At 50.3% G+C, this 12,380-nt stretch overlaps 4 protein-coding genes across 4 annotated transcripts; 1 reads left to right on the top strand and 3 right to left on the bottom strand.

Annotated features, from left to right (window-relative positions):
• Positions 1 to 225: 225 nt before the first annotated feature.
• CNI00800 (peptidase, putative) lies at positions 226 to 3,190 on the bottom strand. Its single transcript, XM_572743.1, has 12 exons — positions 3,006 to 3,190; positions 2,035 to 2,956; positions 1,537 to 1,972; positions 1,301 to 1,471; positions 1,182 to 1,237; positions 962 to 1,131; positions 865 to 909; positions 743 to 807; positions 663 to 692; positions 589 to 610; positions 443 to 524; positions 226 to 384 (listed from the first exon to the last, which is right to left on the bottom strand). The coding sequence occupies exons 1-12, from the start codon at positions 3,176 to 3,178 to the stop codon at positions 304 to 306; spliced, it is 2,253 nt and encodes a 750-aa protein (XP_572743.1). The 5' UTR covers positions 3,179 to 3,190; the 3' UTR covers positions 226 to 303.
• Positions 3,191 to 3,448: 258 nt separating this feature from the next.
• On the bottom strand, positions 3,449 to 6,956 carry CNI00790 (hypothetical protein). Its single transcript, XM_572745.2, has 4 exons — positions 6,850 to 6,956; positions 6,693 to 6,774; positions 3,664 to 6,642; positions 3,449 to 3,609 (listed from the first exon to the last, which is right to left on the bottom strand). Coding segments are annotated over exons 2-4 (2,997 nt in total). The 5' UTR covers positions 6,695 to 6,774; positions 6,850 to 6,956; the 3' UTR covers positions 3,449 to 3,593.
• Positions 6,957 to 7,085: 129 nt separating this feature from the next.
• Positions 7,086 to 8,862, top strand: CNI00780 (expressed protein). The gene is made up of 6 exons (XM_572747.2): positions 7,086 to 7,955; positions 8,007 to 8,112; positions 8,169 to 8,308; positions 8,360 to 8,450; positions 8,511 to 8,615; positions 8,679 to 8,862. The coding sequence occupies exons 1-6, from the start codon at positions 7,147 to 7,149 to the stop codon at positions 8,778 to 8,780; spliced, it is 1,353 nt and encodes a 450-aa protein (XP_572747.1). The 5' UTR covers positions 7,086 to 7,146; the 3' UTR covers positions 8,781 to 8,862.
• A 14-nt stretch (positions 8,863 to 8,876) lies between these two features.
• On the bottom strand, positions 8,877 to 12,333 carry CNI00760 (hypothetical protein). The gene is made up of 10 exons (XM_024657776.1): positions 12,070 to 12,333; positions 11,959 to 12,024; positions 11,564 to 11,908; positions 11,374 to 11,511; positions 11,244 to 11,327; positions 11,049 to 11,192; positions 10,823 to 11,000; positions 10,584 to 10,768; positions 10,348 to 10,530; positions 8,877 to 10,291 (listed from the first exon to the last, which is right to left on the bottom strand). Exons 1-10 carry the CDS (start codon positions 12,119 to 12,121, stop codon positions 8,976 to 8,978), a joined length of 2,691 nt encoding a protein of 896 aa, XP_024513504.1. The 5' UTR covers positions 12,122 to 12,333; the 3' UTR covers positions 8,877 to 8,975.
• Positions 12,334 to 12,380: the final 47 nt, after the last annotated feature.

The raw sequence follows: 12,380 nt of genomic DNA, 5'->3' as shown, positions 1-12,380 counted from the left end.
AGTCCAAGCTTCGAGCGCGATCACGCCTCTTTCCGTCTGATTCTCTTTTGTAATGGGGCTGTTTGGGAGACCGGTAACTCGACAACATCTGTGGGCTATGGAGGAAATTAACTGCTCCATCTCCTCTCCATACATCTCCATTCACTCCGCCCCTTATAGCCTGATATTTATTTGTGAATCCTGGCAGCAAGCGGCCGGGTTCAAGAATTCTCAAATCATAAAGCATGTGTTTCCCTTTTCATTATTTGTATTGATGATAACTATGCTAAATATTCAGGCATAAAATCGGTTGATCTATTCCTTTCACTCTCGCTGCACGACGAAAGCCTCACTCTCATCCGTGGGCTTGCCAATCCATTCCTCCAGCCATCGGAACACCTCGTGCTAATATATCACCCGGTAAGTACTGATCCAGTACCATTTTGAGTATGGGTAGACTTACGTGCCACTTGATAGAGTTGTGAGGTTTGAGAATCCAGTGATTCTCGTCGGGGAAGTAGACGAATCGGCTAGGGACTCCTTGGCTAAGATGGTCGTCAGTATATCAGTGCAAGAGTCTTGCATCTTGAATCCATAGTCTAAACGCACAGCTGCAGAGCGGTGAAAGCGCCTATTTCCATTCATCAGCATCTAGGGTGAACTATATAGCGCTATTCACTTACCAAGACCTTGAGAGTTCTCCAGACGGTAGTCTACATAGCCCATATTAGTCAAGGACAAATCAACGCCTCTCTGCACGTACCCTTTCCGCCTTGGATAACAAGTTCCGGAGTATTCCACTCGATAACGTGGTTCACAGGGTTCCATCTTATAATATCACATTAGTAATTTCTTCATCTTCTTTGCATCACTGATCTCACTCACTTTTCATAAGTAGCCCTATTCGTCCAAGGTGTACCAGCAAAGTCTCTACCAGCATACGATATTAGCCATATTTTATCGCCCAGAAAGTGCTGCTCACTGGGTGGGGAAATAAATCTCTTCCGTGGAGAAGAAGGTAGTGACCGTGTCGAACACGCCGTCATGGCATACTAAAGCTTTGAAACCAAAGTGGTCGTTATGCCCGTTGATCCAGTTGACCATGTAGCCACCATAAGAAGCTCCAAGGCCGGCAGTACGTTCGGGGTCGATCTACGTAATGTTAATAAGTGAGCATCAGGGAGGGGCAAGGTTGGATTTACTTCAGGGTAGTTTTCTAGGACGTAGTGGTAACCTGCGAGGAGGTCCTTGAAAGGCTCTGTAATATGCATTTAGTAAAAAAATCTTTTGCAAGCTTGGCTTTTTGGCGAAAAAAACTTACTTCCTCCCCAATCGCCCTGGATAGCATCGGTAAATTCTTGTCCATAACCGGTAGAACCAGTAGGGTTAATGGCGACGACAAAGTAACCCTGGGCGGCAAACAGGGCAGGGTTCCATCGAGTTGACCAAGAATCGTCCCAAGCTGATTGAGGGCCACCATGAATCAAGAAAGCTGTACATATCTTATCAGATTTCCTCTCCCAGAAGCAAAAAAAAAACGACGTTAAAAGGACGCACCGAGAGGATACTTGGCCTTCTGGTCAGGCTTCCACCCACGAGGCTTCAAAGCCCATCCCATCACATCCTTGCCTTCAGCACCCTTGAACCAAAACTCTTCACCAGTCTGAACATCCAACCTCCCACGGATGAAATGTTCATTCCATCGAGTGAGTTGCCTCAAAGGCTCAACAGCCGGTATCTTGTCTCCGTCTCCGTCTCCAACTGCATTTCCATCCTCGGCAGGGTCGGGCAAAGTCAATATCCATTCCACAGTGGGAGTTCGGAATGATTGACGGGCGATGAGGATGTCGGTCTCGTTCAGTGGAGTGAGGGAAACGGTTGTACCGTTGAAGAGAAGGGGAGTCGGGAGGTGGTTGGGGTGAGTGAGGTGGTATGGGAGGGTGCGTCCTCGGAACTCGGCCAAAAGGAAGATGGATTGAGAGTCGACCGCCCACTACATGATCCAGTGCTCTGTTAGCATATCTTTGATGTCAAGTTGAGGGGAATTTATCGTACGGAGATGCTTTTAGGGCTCCTGTCCCAAACTTCGGTCCATCTTTCACTCTTCCCACTCATCAAGTCATAAACAACGACCACCCGCCTATCACTCTCGTAGCCATCCTTCTTCATCTCAAGCCATGAAAGCTTCTTCCCATCAGGTGAGAACTTGATTTCGCTGATAGCTCCATGGGCGTGCGGAGTAACGTGTTTGGGAAGGATGGACGCAGAGTCGTAAGAGGAAGGAAGAGGGAAAAGATATATGTCTTCTCTCGTATGTGTGGCAGTCTGGAGGTAAGGAGGCTTAACGGCTACAGCGATGTGTTCAGAGCTGATAGAGTAAGAACCCGCATCGATAGGGTCGGTCTGGGATACCAAATCGGTACCGTTCAAGATGTTAATAAACTCAGCTCGACGTTTGTGATGCTTGTTGATATCATTATCAAGCTCTGCCCATTCATCGTTGATGTTGATCAGCTTGACAACACCTAGCGTCCAGACCTTTCCGCTGACTCTCCAAGTATCCCAATGCCTGACCATCAAGTCGTCGTATACTTGGGCACTGTCACGTTTCTTTTCGTAGAGCTTGTCGTGATGTCGAGTCTGGTAGAATGAGCCATCCGACCACACTTGGCCAGTAAACGCGAGGGTTTTGGTGCTTGCTTCATATTGAAGAGAAGTAGGGTTGACGCCGTGAGGGAATGAGAGGATCTTTTGATGCCTGGGGGAGCGAGGTGGGTTGTGTTTAGGCTTAAAATTGGATTGGCTGAATGCATATTCAACCGGGTAAGAAAAAAGATTCGATCCATCGAGGTATGCGATGGTAACATCGTCAAGCCAGAAGAAATCGGCTGCAGCCGAAGGAGTGGTATTGAACAAGGAGATGGGATGCTTCACTTCGGGCCTGTTGAGCGTCGCCAGGTATGCTTCTCTCCTCATACTACATTGTAATTTAGCTTGATTTCATGGGCAAACTCCTGAAAACGTACGAGTCATCCCTAGGTTCCCAGTAGTCGACGACAGCGATGGCGTGCTGCTTGTCAGGACTGGCAATAGCCGGGAAAGGCCTAGGGGCAGCAAGCATGTCTTCTACGGTGAATGGCGCTGGAGTAGCCCATGCCGAGGCTGATAGGCCAAGGAGGGTGAGTACGGTGGCTCTCATGGTGTTACGGGGAGAGAGGGAAGAGTTTGTGGATTATAAAACCTCGTCTCGTTTTGCTTGGCCTCGGTTCGGATTTCGGCGTCTTCGGAACAGTCTCGCGGCGAAATGTTTGACGTCAACGAATACCACATAGTTACTTATCTCCTGCTCAGTGTCTCTACCGTTCCGCACTCTGCAATGCGATACATTCCTGCACTCCACCCTCCCAAAACTAAAGCAAGGTGGCTCTCCTCTCAGAAACTGAAATTCATGGCTCATTGATTTATAATATACAATTGCTTTCTACCCCTCATAAATTCGACGTAAGTCATCAGATCCCCCGGACGCCAGGCCATGACCGTCATCCATAGACGCTTCCCGTAATCCACATGTAGATAATCGTCAAAATCACACCCTTCATCAGAGTCGCCTCGATTCAGGCATCCCTTCCCCTACTTGGCTTGTCAGTTTGGGATTCGATAAAGACACAGGAGAGAAAGACTCACTTAGTAACAACCGCCCATCCTTCTCCAGGCTCGAAATCTCCCGGATCCTCGTCATCCAACAGCGGGCTCTTAGGGCTCTTCCTCATTGAGTTTGACTTTGAGAGCCGTTTGGCAGCCTCGGGAGTCATGGTGTCAAGTTGATCGGAAGAATCTCCTTCTACTGCATAAAGAGATGACTTGCTAGGAGTGATATTATCTAAAGTCGGATGGCTGATGGATTTGCTTTGTCCTTGCAGGTCAGCAACGTCGCTTTCCCCCCCTAAAGACCTTTCACTGCTCGAAGCAGGCAACCCTGTAGGGCTCTTGGGGTTCCCGATAGACTCTTTCTTCGACTTGGCAGGCGTCACAGCGGGGCTTGAAACGTGGACTTCTACCCTCGGCTTCTCCTCATCAGGGACTTCGGGGAAGTACTTCAGCATTGATTTATCGATGGGCGTTTCGGGTGCATCAGAGGGTTCGTTGAAGGCAGCGACGGCGCTCTGCTGAGGAGATTCAAGTTCAGTCGAAGAGGTGGTTTCAGAGATGGGATCTACAACGTCAGGATCGGCTGCAGGAGGCGTGGGAAAGTCGGGTGCAGCTTCTTCGCCAGTAGGGGTCTTTTCTTCATCTACAATTTCGACAGGTGAGGGGACATCAAGAAATGTTGGGGCGCTGGGTTGGATTGAGGGTGCGGTAGGGGCAGGCTCAACCTCAAATTGCTTGACGTCCTTGTCCCTGTCAGAGGAGATGACGTCTCCCGGCAGGATTTCAGATCCTACAGCAGCGACTTGCGGTTGATCTACCTTGGTTTCGGTGATAGGGGTGTTATCCTCCGCAGACTGAGTAGCAGGAACGTCCTGGCCGACGACAACAACATCCGGCTTCTCAGCAGCCTTCTCTTCATCGGTCTTGATGAGGCCCGCACCGTCTTCTGCATCACCATATTGTACAACAGGCACATCCTCGCCGACCGTGATGACATCGGGCGCAGCAGCAGCCTTTTCCTCATCAATCTTGATCGTACTTCCGTCCTGCTCCGCAGACTGGACTTCAGGCACATCCTTTCCGACCACAACTACATCAGGCGCCTCTGCTGCTTTTTCTTCATCCGTCTTCACTACTTTCTCTTCGTCACCCTGGGAAGCCGACTGTGTTGCGGGTACATCTTTGCCGACAGTGACGACATCTGGAGCTTCAGCGGCCTTCTCCGCATCTGTCTTGATGACCCCCTTATTGGCAGTTTCACCAGATGAGGTAGCAGGTACATCGTCGCCGGCGAGGACCACATCTGGCGCCTCTGCCGCCCTCTCCGAGTCCGTTTTGATAGGTTCGGATCCCTCTGCAGACTGAGTGGGCGGTACGTCTTCACCTACAGTGACCACATCGGGCTCCTCGGCGGCCTTCTCCGAATCTGTCTTGATGGGCCCTGGCTCTTCAGATTCGGCGGATTGGGTGGCAGGGACGTCTTTACCAGCCACAACGACATCAGGTTGCTCAGCCGCCTTTTCCTCGTCAGTCTTGATAACGTCCTTGTCACCTTCCTTGCCGACTTCTTGAATCGGCAACTCTTCCTGCCCACCGTACTCTTGCTTAGTCTGGGCGGGAGGCACGAGAATCTCATCAGGGATCTCCACATCCTCGATAAATTGGCCAGCTTCTCCGCCCTGTACCTTCTTCTCCTCGGGGGCAATAGTGTACTCGCCGAAGTTTCGGGCCATAACGCTCGCAGCCATGTCATCAATGTCCCTGGAGGGCACATTGCTGGGCGAGGAATGTAGCTGGCCCTGCTTGAGAGCAACAAGGTCTTGCGCCTTGCTGGGGTCGGAGCTTGAAGCTGCAGACTTGGGAGTAGGAGGACCTTCGAGATCTTTGTCGGTGGCAGCAGATTCGAGTGGCTCGTGGACTGTGGGGGCCTTGATGTCCTTGACAGGGGTAGAGAGGGTCTCATCGGAAGGCGGAGTGTTTTCGCCAAGATCAAGCTTGTCGATCTTGCCGCTCACATCGTTTACTGAGCCTTCCTCATCCCCAGCAACGCTTCCGTCTCCGCCTACACTTCCTTCTCCGGCTACGCTCCCTTCTCCCAACCCCCGCCTCTCGGCGCGAGGTGTACCCATAGGAGTACTGACCCCACTAACATCGGCCATCATCTGAATTTCCTCCTCGCTGCCCACAGATTGAGTAGCAAGCGAGGAAGATACACTAGGAGCAAACTTGGCCGATTGGGAAGTGATACCAGGCGCCATTGGGTGGGGGATAGACCCGGTTGCGAGCTTGAGATTAGGTGCGACGAGGTCGTACTCGGGTGCAGGAAGAGGGGGAGTGCTGTTACCCATGGGAGTAGATGGTACCGACAACGAAAACTCGGAAACTGCATCTCCGGCCTCAGCGCGAGTGGATGACGGTGTCGAGGTACCAAGATTGGCATTCAAAGAGGGAAGAGTGGCAGCAACGAGGCTAGGGGGGACGTCGCCTGTGGCAGCAGTACCTGCAGTCCCAGGCGAACTGGGAGGTGTAGATGAGCGTGAAGTGATGGGTGAGGCCGAGCTATCGACGGTAGCGGAGGCAGCACTAGAGTCTACGGAGCCAGAAGCAGAACCGGCAGGGCTGGCATCGCGAGCAACCACCGCAGGCGCGGGATTTGTCGAGATACCGCCACTACTGGACCCAGTGTTTTGGTAGGGCACAGGGGAGTACCCGCCGCCAGTCACACTAGGAATCCTGTTACCAATCATTCCCTTACTCTCGGGTACCCTTTTATCAGGAGTCACCCCCAAAATCCCAGCAGACTTGCGGTCCAAGCTGGGGATACGGTTTCCGACCATGCCGCGCGACACAGGTGCGCTGGGGACATGTTGCTTGGGAACGGGGGGTGGAGCTGAAGGATTATTGAATTTGGCTATACGGTCACGCAGAGATCCCGATACGACTCGGCGTTGGGGACCGGCCTGACCTGGAGAAGAGGAGCGAGAAATGCTGTCCGGTGGAGTTGTGGAGTCGGACCTGCAGGGAATCAGAACTGGTACATATGGTACAATAATGGGTACGCGTACATAATGGTGTAACCGATATTTTTGGCTGCGACTCTATATGTCCGTGGGCGTTTATGGATAGTCTGTACCCTTGTCGGTCGAGCTGCGACCATAATGTCAGTCCAGATTGTCATTACCAAGGAGTTGGCGAAAATGGCATTGCAGACATTGCACATACCTAGATGTTACTGTGTTAGCCGTTTTATGTAGCCTGTACTGATTAGACTCCTTATATGTTTCTCAGATGTTATAGATACAAATTCAAATTGAGATATGAATTCGAAAATGAGAACTGAAGTGCAGTGAATGGTCGGGGATACGGAATGACGTTCCCTTGATCCCATAAACGAAGCCACGTTACGTAACGCACGATACCCGTCAACAAACAAGTCTCAACAACAACAATAACGCAGACGAAAACCACTTGGCTGTATATTGCACATCGCTATTTCTTTATTTCGGTCATAATCAAACAATGGCTCTCCAACGAACACCTCCACAGAGAGTACAGCGTCTCTCTCCCAACCCCATGGTTACAGCAGACGAGGTCTTGCAGAGTGGCGCATCTCCGTTTCAGCCACGCAACCCGGCAGTCATGCGCTCTCCCCCGGCAGGTTCACAACCACACTCTCAATATCAGCTCGCCCCATCACCGACACCTCAGTCTCGACCACCACCTAAACAGCCAGAAGCAGGACCGGAAGCACCCCAAGATTCTGCTGAAGAAGTGCCGGCGGAAGAGGTGGGACAGGAGCAAGAGGATGAGCCAGCTACACACAAGAGTCTGATTGTAGACGACCGGCCAATCAGACCTGCGCCTGCAATCGTGATTGAACCAGAGGTGTCTATGGAAGTGGATGAACTGGAAATCGCACCTGCTCCCGAACCAGAAGCAGGACCGTCCACAGCTTCTCAACAAGTGCCCGAGCAGACTGGCGATGTGGAGATGGAAGAGGTTGAACCTGAGCCTGAACTCGAGCCTCAACCCGAATCAGCCCAGCCGTCAGAGCCCATTAAACCTCCCAATTCATCTACCCCTCCGCCCTCCGAAAGCCCCGCCCTTGCTCCAGCACCAAAATCTCCATCACTCCCCCCCGCACCAGTCACGCCTGCCGCAAAAACGCCTCGCTCTCGTACACGCCGACAAACAAACCAATTGCCGGCACCTCCGGCACCTATACAGGTCGATGATGCATCACAAGCGGTGTCACAGTATGGAAAGAGGTATCAGGTGACGTACGACGCGTTGGAAAGAGCTGTAAAAGCTGGTACACAACGATGGACGTAAGTACCTTGTCTCCATTCGAGGCCGTCGTCCGCTGACGACCCATCCAGTGCGGACAACCTGAAAGACTGTTTCCCTCACTTGGCCGCACAGATGCCCAAGGCAATGGAGAATGCCTGGATGTCCACCAGCCACACTATGCGTACCAAAATAATGGTAAATCTACCCCATTCTTTCACTGGCACGTTACCAAACTGACTCAACCAAAACAGAGCAATGCCCAAGAGCTCTTAAAACATTACAAAGCAGGTCCTGCGCTCCAGATCATTGATGAAATTGCTCAAGAAGCAAGAGAGCATGCAAAACTTCATGGCGGGAACGGGAACGTGTACACAAGACCCGATGCATGGCGGTAAGTCTTTGCAACGGGCTTGTCTTGTTAAAAATACTGATAGACTTTTAGTCCAAATTTGGCACCACATGCCCTTGTAGCGGCAACAAACTTACCGGTATTGGATGAGACATATGAGAGGTTGAGGGACGAGTATCTCGGGGCAAGTTCATGAATTATAGTCGAGAATCTGCAAATGCTGATCGCTGACAACGGTGAATAGTTGCATAAAGATTGCCAAGAACGTTATGCCTCTATATTAGCCAAACAAGCTCAGCTAAAGCAATTGGAAGAGAATGTCGGCGATGGTGTTGTGGAGCTTGATAAAGTGAGTCATTTGATCTGGGATGTAATCAAGAATACAGCTCACTGTACATTACTACATTACCAGACACTAAAGGCTCTGGATGGATTACCAGTAGAGGATATGATGATTTGGACAGAGGCGGCGGAGACGAAGATGGAGACGAGAGCACCAGAATATGGCGAATAATGATAGTCGGTAGCAAACATAATTATAGACATTGCGAGCTTATTGGTCTTCTTCTTGGGTGTATGAATCATTTGTATCGTTTTATGACGAAGTCGTCCATTACTATAATCATATATACTATCTACAACGGTTTATTCATACACAAACGAACTTTGTGAATCTATATAAACTTCTCTCTCTCCCTCTCACGTACTTTCAAAGCAGGTCATAATCCGTCGGTCGTCTCTCAACATCCATCTGCCTATCTTGCCTTCCGCTATATCTCCTCACATCCCTCTCTTTGTCTGCTGTAATCTTCGTTATACTCGTCATGCCTGTCATCGGTGTCCACAACGACCCACTTGAAAAGCTATTTCCCGACTCTCGACGGCCCATACCCGGTCTCGGAGGAGGCATAAGGGAGCGTGAGTGCGGTGGAGGCGAAGGGGTGGACATGGAGTGGATGATTGTAGAACCGAGGTAAGGATTTTGCAGTTTGCGAGGAGGTGTTGCAGGTCTGGTTATCGTGAAGGAAGATGTAGAGGAAGAGGGAGCAAAAGTCTGATGGGAAGGAGTAGGGATGGAATCGAGAGAGTCTCGTTTGTTAAACGTGTGCTTGACGTCAACAGGGGTTGGTACACCTTGAGAGGGTACGTAAGGGGGGGGAGCGACCCAGTTATCCTTGCCAAAATTAGATGTTCTCCAGCTATCGTAGCAATCCCTCTCCTTGTCAGGCGCAAAATTGCTCTTCTTCATTTCCATTTCCTCATTTCCCGATCTTCGTTTGCTAGGTAGTAAAAGTTCGCGAAGCTTGTTCTTCTTGCCACCGTCCTCTTGTGTCGTCCGCGCAGAGCGATCGCCTCCTCGACCGAAAGTAACTCGGTTGAAACCGAATACTTTCTCTAACCGAAGTGCCGACAAGCGATCATTGACATTCCGTTCGTCCAACCTTTTACCAAATTCTTTTGTGGCCTGCCGGGTCTTCCTTCTCTCCCGCCTGACATACCACCAGGAAGCAATCCCAGCTATGATCGCCACACCGACCAGAGCAAGTAAACCCAAGTATCTCTTCTGAGATTTATGCACAAAGGAGGAGAAGCACATGCCGAACCCGTTGGCGAAACCTGCATCTCCACAAAGCGCATCCACACATACCCCGTCTTTTAGCATGTATCCATCCGAGCATGAACTGCACATCGCGCTGCCCTCTCCTACACAGTTCTTACATGTCCAGTCACAAGCCTGACAAGTACCAGTACTAGTGTCGTAATAGGTATCCGTTGCGCAATACGCTATACAGCGACCGTTTTTCAGGATAGGTCGGTCGGAAGGGCAGGTAGAACAGGTGGATGCAGTTGAGCATGTCGCGCAATCCAGTGGGCAGGTAACGCAAGTGCCGTTGATAGACACGGTGGAACTGGGACATGATGTGGAGGGGATGCAAGATCCAGAATGGGCGGACATAGAAGAGGAACTGCAAGATAGACAAGTGGTTGAAGTGCTTATACAGGTAGAGCATGAGGAGTCGCACTCTAAAATATCACTTATTACCTTGTTTAAGGCGGGGCTGATGCTCGCAACAACTTACGCTGACATGTCCCGTTGGTCGTGGCAGATCCTTCTGATAAGAACCACCCACCACTGCACTGCTTTACACACTGCCCATTTTCGAGCAAATATCCTTCCTGACACGCTTGGCAAATGAGGGAATCAAAGCTCGCAGCGCTTGAAAAACTCGGGATATAGCAATTCAAACACCCTACAGGACAGGCTGATGATATGGTCAGCTTTGTTTGGCAAGGCAGGTCTGAGAAGTAAATTTACAATCACATTCAGATTTCTGATTGTTGACTACGAATACACCGTCCAGACCTGACAAAGAAGAATCGCATTTTCCCGTTGTCGAGTCGTAGCCCACACAAGAACCCTGAAGATTTACACGAGGAGAGGCACAAGAAAGACAGTCGGATGCGCCAGGGCCTGTACAAGTAGAGCAGGCTGGAGAGCAGCTATAACAATCTCAGCTTTTAATATGATTCTCATACCATACGGGTATGATTTACCTCTCACAGGAAGATGTACTAGAATCGTAATACAATCCGGAGGAACAGGTTCCAGTTGATGACACACAAGTGTCAGGGTTGGCTGTCGATAATGTAAGCGTTAAAGAGCATGATGTGCAGGTGGCGGTAGATTTTGTGTCTGCTTGCAATTCGCATGTCTTGCATCCTAAAGGGCAAGCTGTAAAGTGTCAGAGTGTGCATTCAGGTTGCACTGAGAGATGCTAACCAAGACAGTTACCGGAAACATCTTGAAAGAACCCTTGAGCGCAAGTGTTGCACAGGGATGGAGATGCGGTAGAGTTGGTCGTCCATCCAGCTGCACAAGCACACTCTGTGGAAGAAGTACATGTTCCATGGTCGCATCCACAGACTTCAAGACCGAGTCAGCCCAAGCTAAGTAGTAACAGGCTGTGAAACACACCATCTGAAGCAGAGGTGGCAGTGCCAATACATTTACCGGTGCCAGTGTAGCCATCATCCCAGATGGTACAGTTGGAAGGGCCAGCTAATCGATTATTAGCCCAATTCTCACGGAGTCTCTGAAGTCGTACCAGTACATGAGGTGCCGTAGTATCCTGTGGCACAAGAGTCACAGGTCGAGCCTGCCCAACCTTCGTCACATCTACACGTTGCAGAAGCATTGGTAGTTGTGCATGTTCCACGAGATGAACAAGCGGGACTGCAAGCGGCTACAAGTGATGTCAGCAGCGAATAGTGAAGAGAATTGTGCGTTATGCTTACAGCTGCCCGCATAACTAATACCCATTGAAGAAATACTCATAGGCAACAAACTCTTTTCGGGTATAGCTCCCCAAAGGACCTTGCCTTGTCCCAACACAGCATACCACCCATCTGGTAAATAGATACTCTTCCAGTTGCCCATGCCCCAGTCATTATCTGTCCATACGTTTCCTGATCCTGAATAGGAATACGAAGTAAAACCAACGGGACTATCGGGCGTAGAGATGGTAAGCGATGATGAAGAGGTGGAGATTGAGGCATTGAGAGGTGATGTTGGTGAGTAGGATGTTGAGGAGTAGGTGCCGGGAAGAAGGTATGTTAAGGAAGATGAGTCGAAGGCAAGTACTGGTAGGCGTTTAATCTTGAAGTTCGGCAGTTGAGACTGATTGACTCACAGGGTGATGTGGAAGAGCCGTCGACACAGTCAGAAGCGGAACACACACGGCTTTTTGCCCGAACAGCTGATAGCTTGTCAGCCTTGTCCCGGTCTTTGGTGTCTCACTCACCTGTAGCTGAAAGCGCAAAGAGTAATGAGCTGGTATATGTTGGTGCTAACATGGTAAATATCCCTCTAGGCTATGGGTATAGGTCAAAGTGTCAACAAGGCGAATGTGCAGACGGAGAGGATCAGTGGCCAGGTTGGTTGCATGCCTTATACCGTGCTGTCCGTGGGCCGGCATAGCAGCACCAGCACAGTATTTGCATGCCATTGACAAGCTGACCCGCAGAGTCAAAGAATGACAGCCGACAGCCAGGGAGGATCATGTAAGAAAGACAATGAAAGAGATGCCGAAAACAATAGCAAATCACTATCAAA

The sequence above is a fragment of the Cryptococcus neoformans genome (genome assembly GCF_000091045.1).
Source record: "Cryptococcus neoformans var. neoformans JEC21 chromosome 9 sequence".
In the NCBI taxonomy this organism is placed as follows: domain Eukaryota; kingdom Fungi; phylum Basidiomycota; class Tremellomycetes; order Tremellales; family Cryptococcaceae; genus Cryptococcus; species Cryptococcus deneoformans.
This window is presented reverse-complemented; position numbering and strand designations above follow the sequence as displayed.

Bases quoted from the DNA above. Each gene is read 5' to 3' on its own strand.
- CNI00800 (XM_572743.1), bottom strand. From the start codon at position 3,178: ATGAGAGCCACCGTACTCACCCTCCTTGGCCTATCAGCCTCGGCATGG. The intron at 1,472-1,536 runs GTGCGTCCTTTT...AGATATGTACAG, and splicing joins GAAGGCCAAGTATCCTCTCG to CTTTCTTGATTCATGGTGGC. The intron at 385-442 runs GTAAGTCTACCC...GTGATATATTAG, and splicing joins ACAACTCTATCAAGTGGCAC to CACGAGGTGTTCCGATGGCT.
- CNI00780 (XM_572747.2), top strand. From the start codon at position 7,147: ATGGCTCTCCAACGAACACCTCCACAGAGAGTACAGCGTCTCTCTCCC. The intron at 8,309-8,359 runs GTAAGTCTTTGC...ATAGACTTTTAG, and splicing joins ACAAGACCCGATGCATGGCG to TCCAAATTTGGCACCACATG. The intron at 8,451-8,510 runs GCAAGTTCATGA...AACGGTGAATAG, and splicing joins TGAGGGACGAGTATCTCGGG to TTGCATAAAGATTGCCAAGA.
- CNI00760 (XM_024657776.1), bottom strand. From the start codon at position 12,121: ATGTTAGCACCAACATATACCAGCTCATTACTCTTTGCGCTTTCAGCT. The intron at 12,025-12,069 runs GTGAGTGAGACA...ACAAGCTATCAG, and splicing joins CTTTGCGCTTTCAGCTACAG to CTGTTCGGGCAAAAAGCCGT. The intron at 10,531-10,583 runs GTAAATTTACTT...CCATATCATCAG, and splicing joins TCAGAAATCTGAATGTGATT to CCTGTCCTGTAGGGTGTTTG.